General features: G+C 38.9%; 1 protein-coding gene across 1 annotated transcript; it reads right to left on the bottom strand.

The window, feature by feature from the left end:
* Positions 1-6,716: 6,716 nt before the first annotated feature.
* LOC142605843 (uncharacterized) lies at positions 6,717-8,419 on the bottom strand. Its single transcript, XM_075777270.1, has 2 exons — positions 7,717-8,419; positions 6,717-6,904 (listed from the first exon to the last, which is right to left on the bottom strand). Exons 1-2 carry the CDS (start codon positions 8,417-8,419, stop codon positions 6,717-6,719), a joined length of 891 nt encoding a protein of 296 aa, XP_075633385.1.
* Positions 8,420-11,349: the final 2,930 nt, after the last annotated feature.

The following is an 11,349-nucleotide window of genomic DNA, read 5'->3' as shown; positions in this document are numbered from 1 at the left end:
TGTCGATCTAGGGCTTCTTTACCTCGATCTAGAGATGTTGAAATGTAGATCTAGGGCTTCTCTACCTTGACCGAGAGATGTTGAAATGTCGATCTGGGGCATCTCTACCTTGATCGGGAGATGTTGAAACGTCGATCTGGGGCATCTCTGCCTTGATCTGAAGATGTTGAAACATCGATCTAGGGCTTTTCTGCCTCGATCTGGAGATGTTGAAATGTTGATCTAGGGCTTCTCTGCCTCGATCTTGAGATGTTGAAATGTCGATCTAGGGCTTCTCTACCTTGATCTGTTTCTCTACCTCGATCTGGAGAGGTTGAAACGTCGATCTAGGGCTTCTCTGCCTTGATCTAGAGTTGTTGAAATGTCGATCTAGGGCTTCTCTACCTCGATCTGGAGATGTTGAAACATCGATCTAGGGCTTCTCTACCTCAATTTGGAGATGTTGAAACATCGATCTAGGGCTTCTCTACCTCAATTTGGAGATGTTGAAATTTTGATCAAAGGTCTTCTCTACTTCAATCTAGAATTGTTGAAATGTTGATCAAAGGTCTTCTCTACTTCAATCTGGAATCCTGCTTGCAAAAAGTCAAAATCTGGGGCTAGACTTTTAAATTATGAGAGCTTTTTGGTCCCACTTTTTTTTTTTGTTTTTGTTTTTTTTTTTTGAGATGTGTGATCTTCATTTATCCCTTCTTGATTTAAATCTATATCAAGAAAAGTTTGATTGATTTTTTGTAGTTTTTTGAAAAAGATTTGATTTTTGAAGCTTGAAAGCTTGGAATTGGAAATTGGAAATTTGAAAACTCGCAACTTGAAATCTGAAATTTTGAGATTTAAGATTTTAAAAATTAAGGTTTGAAATTTTGATTATGAAATCTGGGGTTTGAATTTCTTTCTTAAAATTTTGAAAATTTGAAGATTTGAATTTTCTTTCTTTTAAAAAAAAAAAAAATGAGAATGTGTTTTTTTTTCACTTGGGAATGAAAATTTTGAATTAAAAATTTGGAGTTTGAAAGATATTGAAGTCTTTAAAAAAAAAAAATTTTGGGTTGACTGTGTCAGCTCAGTATGACTGAGTTGACTCAACTTTGGCTGAGTTTTAAGTGTGGAGTCAAAATTTTGGCCCCCCACTCCTTTATTTCTCTTTTCTCTCTTTTTCTTTATCTTCCTTCAACCTCTCTTCCTCCATTAATACTATTCACCTTCTTCTTCCCCTTAATTTTTCTTCATCATCTCACCATTTCTTCTCACAAAAAAGACATTTCTAAGCTTCTTAACATTCTATCATCCATCTCTATCAATATTTCTTTAGATCCTTGTGTTTTGAGCATTTTCACCACACACCCATTTTTGGTGAAACCCATTTTCTAAACCCATTTTTCTTTTCATCAAGATGGCTTCTTCCTCCAAGGGATCTTCTTTTCTTTCTCTTCTTTTCTTGGTCATGGAATCTTTTGTGGTGATTCTGGCCATGAGAATTGATAAGCTGAACTTTTGTGTTGCAGATGCTCAAGAGTTAAGGTAGACTCCAAATGTTGAAAAGTGCATGGGCAACGTTGTCCCCTAGCATTAAAAACATCATCAATGAAGCTGGCTTCGGTACTTTCTCCGAAGCTTTGTTGAGTCATGAGACACATGAATATAAAGATCTTTAGTTACTTCTCGCCTTGGCAGAGCGCTTCTAGGACACTACATGTACCTTCCACTTTCCAGGCATTAGGGAGGTAATGTTGACACCTTATGATTTCTTTGTTATCGCTAGTCTGAGGTTAGGTGCTGAAAGAATCCTTGTCAATGATTCCTTTTCTTCATCTGAGCTCAAAAAACTTCTAGGTGTAGTACCTTCTAGAATAAGGAGTACCAATATCCCTTTGTCTTGGCTATGTGAAAATATTTCCCATTGTGAGATTGCGGTAAAAGGTGTTCGCATGTTCATGCTTCTTTTTATTGGGACCTTCTTATGTCCAAACTTAGGCAGTACTATGAATCTGCGCTACTTGGGGAGCTTGAGAAAAATTGAACAAATCCAGATTTATGACTAGGGTGGCATGACTTATGCTACTATGATGCATTTCATGACCCAACTTTCTAGGCGGAGTCTTTCTAGCTTGGGTGGGGCTCCATTGGTTTGGCAGGTAAGGTTTAGGATTTTTTTTTCTTGGTTATGTGTAGGTTTTGGAAAATTATTTTGGCTATGTGGTAATGGTGTTGTGATTTTTCAGGTCTGGATGTATGAGTATTTTGGGGTTGGTCTTGAAATCCGAGAGGAAGTTGCTGATATTTTTCCTAGATTTCTCCACTGGTTGCCTAAACATCGTTTGTCTACACCTTCCAAGCGTTCTTTGGAGATTTGGTGCTTGGTGATTGACAATCTGACTGCTAATGATGGGAGTTCTTACGTCCTTCTTCTTTTAAATCTTTAGCATTTGGTTATGGTTTGGTTGTTTCTCGTTCTTGGCTTTTCTGGGATTTTTCATATGAATTTAAATCCTTGGGCTGGATATGAAGGGTATGCTGAGTGTGAGTGGGCCTTAGCACTAAATAGCCGGCAAGTGTCGTTTTAGTGTGGACATGGAAGGTATTGGTATCTTGGTGATAGGGTGTTGCCCCAAGTTAAACATGAGTATCCTCCTACCATAGTTCCACATCCTCCTTGTCTTACTGTACAATTAGCTGATCTTCTGACTGATGAAGAGATTGCTCAGACCTGTTATGGCTATACGGTTACAGGAGTACTGAGGACTTATTCTAAATTCATTTGACTTCATCTGCAAGGTTGCTTGGTTGGCAGGACAGTACTTTTCTTCCCTTCTGAGGTCAAATCTTCATTTTGTAAATTCCTTTTCCATATTTCTGCTTGGTAACAAAACTTGTATGTTGGATTTTCAGCCTCCTGCTTCTGAAGGAGAGGAAGGGGGAGAGGAAGAGGAAGAAATTCCCTCTCCTCACCATGCTGGTAGTTCTTCTAGTTCATTCAAGGAAACCTACCCTCATTTTCTGGCATGGCAGTATGATGTGATGAATCCTGATAGAACTTATAGTTCCATGCCTTAGACTAGGCCAGAGCATGTACAAAATGTTCCTTGGCCTGATCCGGTATATTCTTGAACTTTCAATTTTTTGTCTTTATTTCTTCTTAGCTTAATGAGTGGCTCTTAATCTGATGGCTCTTGATCTAGCAAATTTTTGGTTCAGGTTGATGTAGATCTTGTTGAAGAAAGCATGCAGATGATTAGAGGATTGCAATCATTGGCTCGCACTCAATCTTCCCAATATGTGCTCAATAAGTCGGATTGGGTAGGCCGTGCTTTTTTTGAGTATTTGTTGCTTGAACTAGGCTTGATGGTGGAATTAACACTTGATTCTGCGGACTTTTCAGGCACATAGAATGGACACTGCTTATGCTGCCAGAAGAGCTTTAAAGGAAAGGATCAGGAGCCTTGAACTTTAAAATCACCACTACGATCCTCGCTTCTTCTCAAGTCAAGAAGGAAATACGGAAGGTGGCTCCATTAGAGGTGGATCAAGGTGATCCTCATGCAGGCAGACTCAGAGTCCTAATGATGTATGATTTGTGTGTTTATTTTTCTTGTAAAACAAAAGGAAGCGTTGTTTAGGAAATATTGTATTATATTCCATGTTTAGCTCTTCGTCCTTGGCATCACCTTGGATCAAGTAGAAACTTTAACTAAGATAAGTTTAGAATTCACCTAATGAGATCTTATAGTATCAATTTAAAATTATCATGATCAGCTCTGTTGGAATCTGTACTTGCTTGAATGAGGCAGAGCCAAATGCCCCTAGTTTAAAATGAATGCATGATGATTTTGAAATCTTGGAGATTAATTATTTTTTTAGAACAATGATGATGGTGCCTTTTCTAGAAACATGAGCCATGGGTGAATGTCCCTAGTTTCAAAAGGAATGCATGATTTTTGAAAATATCAATGATGAAGTTTTCTTTTAAGAAAAATGATGGCGGTGCTTTTTTTGAAAATGCATGAGACATGGGCGTATGCCCCTAGCTTGGAACATAAACTCATGAATCTTTTTTTTTTTAAACTTGGTTTGATCAAACATTTTTTTTTTTGAAAACATTGATGCAAGTAATTACTTTTGAAAACAAGTGAGTTATAGACGTCAGAATGTCGCAATTTGATCAAAAAAATATTTTTGAGTGTCAAATGATCTTAAAAAATTATCTAGGAATGCGAAATTGCATGGAATTTCATGAGTATACAACCGAGGGGCTGCGTGCCTCTTGGCACGTGAGGAGTGCCATTCGGCACTTTTGGAGTGCCATTCACCAGTTTTAAAGTGTCGATAGGCACTTTTAGAGTTTCGAATGGCACTAGGCCACGCTACGACGCTCACGCCATGGTGGGCCGACTCCTTACGATTTTCCAATGTGTGTTTCACGTTTTCGTGATTTTTGAAAAATATTTACTTCGTTTGTGCTCATGAAAAACTCTCCTAGTTAGCTCAAAAATCTCTGAAACCTATTTCAAACCTAATTAGGGATCAATGTAGATTATATACAGGAATTCTCCTGTGACAATTCTTTGCATAAAGGTTAGCAAAACACAATATTCACAAGCAAAAAGTCATCCATGGCTAGAAATCAAAATTTCTCTCATTCAACAATTCATGATATCAACAGATGGTTTCATAGCTTTGATTTCAGTACGAAAACCAATTTTACAGCCTTTAAACTATAGGGAATTAAGGCTCTGAGAAATGTCAAAATCAAGTGGGACTTCCTTCGTGCTGCTGTGAAATTCTGGGATCCCAAAGATCATGTGTTTCAGTTTAATACTGCTGAACTCTATCCAACAATTGAAGAATTCTCTGCTATCCTAGGCTATGATCCAAGCTGAAAATCTGTAGCAGTTTCTTACAATCTCAGGTATAAGAAATCTTTGTTTGATGCTCTCGGTCTTCTTACTTCCATTACTGATAGTATGATTGAAGGTCGTATGGTGAATCTTCGTGCAATTATTTCTCGGCTGATTGACAAACTCACCTGTGGAGTGACCGACAATATGCTGAAAAACTTCAGTTTGGCCTTGTGCATTGTGGGAAAATTTTTCTTTGCTCTAGAAGATGGGGTTTTGTGGATGCTCGAGCCATAAGTGTTATGACTCAAATCAAGGATGGAGATAATCTTGTCTCTTTGATCTTGACAAAAACTCTTCTCGAACTGGATGTTATATTTCATGGTGGAGAAACTCAAAACTTTTTTGGGAGTCCTTTGACTTTGTAGATATGGCTGATGGAGCGACTAGACATGATTGCCAAGCCTACAATCAGCAATTATGTGCCTAGCAGTTTTCTTAGCAGGGTTAAAATCAAAACTAAGTGCCAAATTGAGAGTGACTGGGTGAAGTTCTTGGACAAGAAATCCAGTACCTCAATTCAATGGAACCGTTATTGGTGGAAGTGCCTACCTCCTCTACTGTGGTCTCCAAGATTAGATCACATATTCCTTGTAGGGAGATAGACTCTTGAGGCAATTCAAATATGAGCAAGGAATGCCTAGTGGTAACAGAAGAAGATCTTTCACCCCTGTGGACACAAATCCTACTTCTATAAAGAACATGTTATTAGGTTTGGAGATGGCTAACTGGGTGGACCAATCCTTTGTCAAGGTTCACTTTCACTGTATGACTACAAAATACTCTAACTGGTTGATAGCTAAGATTGTTGACAAGGAAGCTGAGAGGGTTGCTATGAGAGAACTATTTCTCAGAGACAACCGGGAAAGACTTGATGAAGGCAACTGTGAATTGAAAAGAAAGGACAGGAAGGACGAAGCTCCCATCATAGAAGAAATCAATGATCAACAGAAAAAGAAAAGACTGAAGACAAAGTGACCTTCTTATTTCTTAGCTTTGAACATGTTTTTTTTAGAAGTTAATGTAAAAACTCTTATGTTTAGGAATCACTTAGGATTTGCAAGTTAAGGGTTCTGTTTAAGGTGTAAGCTTTTGGGACTTGGTTTTTTATGGTTTGGCTTAAGGTTTGGGTTCTTGTGTTTTGGTTTGGTTTTTTTCTTTTTCTTTTATGGTTAAAGTGTGGGTTTCTGAATTTTGTGCAATGACATGGTTTAATGGAATGGTTCAATTTTTGGTAATTTTGGTTAATGGACAAATGGTGGGTTTTGAGAAAGTGTGAATGAACCAATGCATGGTTGCCTATGTACCCCCTTTGTAGAAGGATCAGGTCATCATATAGTTCATTGATGATGATTTTTTTTTTTTTTGCCTTAACTTTTGCCTAGGTTGTCATTTCGGGTTTTCAACCTAGCAGGCTCTCTCACTTTTTTTTTTTACCATATTTTGCGTAGATCGCCCTTTCGGGTTTTCATCCTAGCGAGCTCCTTTATTTTTTATTTTTTATTTTTTTTAAGAAACCTAGGAAGGCAAATAACATAATTTACAACCACTTCAAACGTGATGCTTTCAGACTACCACTTCAGACGTGGTACTTCTTCAATTGATCCATGTTCATTAGTTCAGTGAAAGGATTTGCATCTAAGTCCATCAATCTTACTGCTCCCCCAGAGTATATCTGTTTGATAATGTATGGGCTTGCCCAATTTGCTTGAACTTCCTGTTTGCGTCTTAACCCGGGGCTCAGATTTCTTTCAACACTAAGTCCTCTAACTTCAAATCTCTGGTTCTCACTTTCTTGTCAAAAGCTTTCCTAAGCCTCCTCTAGTAACCTTGAATATGATACAAGGCCTTGAGTCCTTTTTCATCTAGCATGCACAATTGATCATATCTGCTTTGCAACCAATCTGCTTCAGGAATTTCACTCTCCAGTACGGTCCTTAGTGAACAGACACCCATCTCAATGTGAAGGACTGCTTCCATCCCATACATCAATGAATAAGGAATGGCTCCTGTGGAATATCAAATTGATGTTCTATACCTCCAAAATGCATAGGGCAACTGTAGGTGCCAATCCTTGTATTTTTTTGTGCTCTTCTTCAAGATTCACCCTATTTTTTTGAGCAGCCTCAACTGCTCCATTGGTTTGAGGACGGTAAGGTGAAGATTTGTGGTGCTTAATGTTGAACTGTCATAGTAACTTCTTTGTTTCTCCCTTGAAGTGCAACCTATTGTCAGAGATAATTTCATGTGGTACTCCGTATCTACAGATGATATTGGTCTGGATGAACTGAGCAATTTTCTTTGAATTTAGAACTTTGTATGAGGCAGCTTCTACCCATTTAATAAGTCAATGGCTACAAGTATGAATTTATGACCATTGGATGTTGTAGGGTGGATCTTCCCAATGATGTCTATTCCCCATATAGAGAATGGCCAGGGTGGTGTCATAGTATGTAGTGGCATGGGTGGCATATGCTTTAGATCTCCATGGACTTGGCATTGATGGCACTTTCGAACATGAGCCACACAGTCGGCTTCCATAGTAGTCCAGTAATAGCCTTGTCTCACTATCTTCCTTGACAACATGTGTGCATTCATATGTGGCCCATAACTTGACTCATGAACCTCTTTAATTATTTGCTATGCTTCCTTGGCAGTTACACAAAGGAGATGAATTCCATCATAGGATCTTTTGTAAAGCCTTTCACCACAAAAAATGTAATTAGTAGACAACCTCTGGATGGTTAATTGATCATTCTTGTCTGCAAACTTCGGGTATGTCCCATCTTTGAGGTATTTTAGGATGTCTGAATACCATTACCTTCCCTATTCTTTTCCTCATTTTCTTCTATTGTCATGTAGTAAGCTGGTTCTTCTTTTTGTTCCAACACTATTGGTCTAGCTTCATCTTCTTTTGGCCCATCCATCATGGATTCCATGGTTGCTAAAGCATCTGTAATTTGATTCTGTATCCTTGGCATATATTGATATCGGATCTTGGTGAACTTTGATGCCCACTTCTGAAGACATTCATGATAAGGCATAAGTCTTTCTTCTTTGATCTTCCATTTATTCTGGATTTGAGAGATTATCAAGGCTGAGTCTCCATATACCTCTAACTCCTTCACTCCTAGGCCTAAGGCTGCTTGTAGGCCCATAATGCAAGCTTCATATTTTGTGACATTGTTTGTGGCAGGAAAGTTGATTCTGCTAGAGAATGGAATGTGTGCCCCTTTTGGAGAAATCAAGAGACCTCCAATTACACTTCCATTTTGATTTGTTACTCCATCAAAATACATCTTCCATGATTCTACCTCAATCCTTTTGATGTCTTCATCCGGAAAATCTCCTTGAATCTCTTCGGCTTGCTCTAGTGAACAATGGGCTAAGTGATCGGTAATTGCTTTTACTTTCACAGATTTTTGAGTCACATACTTAATATCATATTCCGATAAAAGCAAGACCCATTTAGCAGTCTTCCCATCTTGCACAGGTTTTTCTATTAAGTACTTCAAAGGATCCATTCTTGCAATCAACAAAATCTTGTAAGAAAGCATATAGTGTCTGAATTTGCGGGTTTCCCATACAATTGCTACACATGTCTTCTCTAATGGTGAATATTTTTCTTCATAAGGCAACATCTTCTTGCTGATATAGTAAATTGCATTCTCCTTCCTAGTCTCCTCTAGTTATTGAGCAAGTAAAGCCCCCATTGCTGTATCTGTGGTGGTGAGATACAACAACAATGGCTTTTCGAGAACTGGTGGAACAAGTATTGGCAGTTTCATCGGATAATTCTTGATCTTCTCAAAGGCTTCTTGGCATTGTTCATTCCATACTGTAAGGACCTCTTTCTTAAGTAGTCTGAAAATTGGTTCACATGTCATGGTAAGTTGAGCTATAAACCTGCTAATGTACTGTATTCTTCCCAGAAATTCTCGGATCTCCTTTTTAGTTCTTAGAGGCTTCATCTCTACAATTTCCTTGATTTTTTCAAGATCAACTTCTATTCCCCCCTGGCTTACCATAAACCCTAACAGTTTTCCAGATGTAACTCCGAAGGTACATTTCTTTGGATTAAACCATAACTTGTAGAACCGGATTCTCTCAAACAACTTCCTCAAAGTTGGTATGTGCCTTTCACGGTCTCTGGACTTCACTATCATATCATTGACATAAACTTCTACTTCTTTGTGGATCAAGTCATGTAGCAAAGTAGTGGCTGCACGTTGGTAAGTAGCACCAGCATTTTTAAGGCCAAATGGCATGACCTTGTAGCAGTATGTCCCCTATGGTGTGATAAAAGAAGTCTTCTCCATATCTTCTGGAGCCATCTTAATCTAGCCGTTTCCTGAAAATCCATCCATAAACGAGAGCAAAGCATGCCCTGCTATGTTGTCAACCAGGATGTCAATGTGAGGCAAAGGAAAATCATTTTTGGGCTGGCCTTGTTCAAATCTCGAAAATCTACACACATTCTGACCTTCCCATCCTTCTTCGGTATTGGAACCACATTAGCTAACCACTCTGGATAATTGACCACTCTTAGGAATCCTGCATTGTACTGTTTCTCCATTTCTTCCTTGATCTTGAAAGTCCATTCTAGCTTCATTCTTCTCAACTTCTGTTTGATCGGCTTTATGGTTGGATCCATTGGAATGCAATGTTGCACTATATCTATATCATTCCTAGGCATGTCTTCATATGACCAGGCAAAGACCTCTTTGAACTCTGTCAGCAATGCCACTAATGCATCTTTCTCTGAAGTGGTTAAGGTACTGCCCACTTGGATAATTTTAGGCTCATCATCAGTTCCTAGGTTAATGGGTTGGGTTTCTTCTTTTATGGGTTCTGGGTATCCATGGTTTAATTCCTTATTATTAAGAGTTTCTTTACCAATTTCATATATAAAAACATTCAAAGTCAGCAAATAAGCAAAATCAGAAATCATATTAAAAGGGAAAGAGTTTTTAACGGACACAATTGGAAAACTATCACAAACAGACTTAACAGGAATAGAAACACTAGCAGAAATAAACTCAATAGGAACAGAAACAATGTTCTTGGCAGGAGTGATTGGCTCGGCGGTCTTGATCTTTTTAGCAAAAGTGACTGACTTTACGGTCTTGATCTTCCTCACAGAGTCCTCCGTGGGGTGGGTGGCTCCCTCCCATGCCCAATTCTTCAACTCGGTCTTGGCTTCCACTATGGCAGGTGGCTCCCAGTAAGCTCCTTCTTCCCTCAGCATTAGTACTGCGAGATCTATGTCCCTATAATCTTTAGCTTCTTCTTCAACCTCCATGTCTGTGGGCTTGTTGGTCACAAAAGTATCCAAGAGCTCTATGCTATCCATCCATTCATCAAACAGATCATGCTTGCCTCTGTTGCCCAAATTGGTGGGTTGAGGGAGATGCTCTGACTCACCTCCTTCCATCTTCTCATCATTACATTCAGCATTCTCAAGTGTCATGATTCTGAGACTATGGACCATCAAATTTTGGTCTAGAACGGCCAACCTGGCATCTATGTCATCCTCATCTTTAGCATGTGGGGCTGGTGAGCTTGGTTCTGAATCATAGTACAACCCCAATTTTGGAACTTCTCTCCCATCTTTGTCATATCAAGGGCTAGATCTTGAGCTAACATTAGTGATGTCACTCCAATTTGAAAGGTGCCCATAGGGATATTCATTATGGTACATTTGATTGGTTGTGCATTCGCCTCCCTTGTATTCTCTAACACGTTTATCAATCCGTATTGATCACTATTAGTGTCGCTCCACCTGTTAGCTTCTGTATCATCTTCAATGTCTTCATCATAATAGTCCACGTCACTATCATATTCCTCATAGAATATGTCTGCATCTTCATCTTCTTTATCACTAGGGGGTTCACCCCAATCATCCCCATTGTACGGGTTATCATAACTTTTGCTGCTGTTGTCATCACTATTAGTGCTGCTATCATCCTCATCATGTCCACTATCATTGCTACTGCTATAACTACCACTATCACTCTTGTCATTTCTTTCATCCTCATCATCACTAGGGGTTGCTCCCCCTTCTTCATCTTCATCATTGGCTCTTAGTTCATATGAGATTTTCAATGCATACTGGCAAGCCTCCTAATATTTATCTTCTTCTATGTTGCAAATAGGATCCCCAAGAAGTGTAGTAATGGCATCGGGATCCATGTAATAAGCCCAATCAGTAGGAACCTAAGTTATGTCTTCTTTCTTCAATTCTAGAACCTTATTGTGGCAATCAAGTAGTATCTCAAACCCAGGTACCATTGTCTTTGGCACATGATCGAATCTCGATTCCGAGAATCCCTAATATTGCTGACTCTCACTAGCTTTGACAAACTTCCCATTCAATGTAGGGGTGTAGGGCTTCAAAGGTTTTGGAGGACAAGGAAGTCCCTTTGCTTTGGCTTTGGCTTGAGCCATCCTTCTC

The sequence above is a fragment of the Castanea sativa genome, chromosome 8 (assembly GCF_040712315.1).
Source record: "Castanea sativa cultivar Marrone di Chiusa Pesio chromosome 8, ASM4071231v1".
Classification (NCBI taxonomy): Eukaryota; Viridiplantae; Streptophyta; class Magnoliopsida; order Fagales; family Fagaceae; genus Castanea; species Castanea sativa.
This window is presented reverse-complemented; position numbering and strand designations above follow the sequence as displayed.

Coding starts and splice junctions, on each gene's coding strand:
- LOC142605843 (XM_075777270.1), bottom strand. CDS start 8,419: ATGGATCCTTTGAAGTACTTAATAGAAAAACCTGTGCAAGATGGGAAG. Junction 6,905..7,716: donor TGAGGAAAAGAATAGGGAAG/GTAATGGTATTC, acceptor GATATTCCACAG/GAGCCATTCCTTATTCATTG.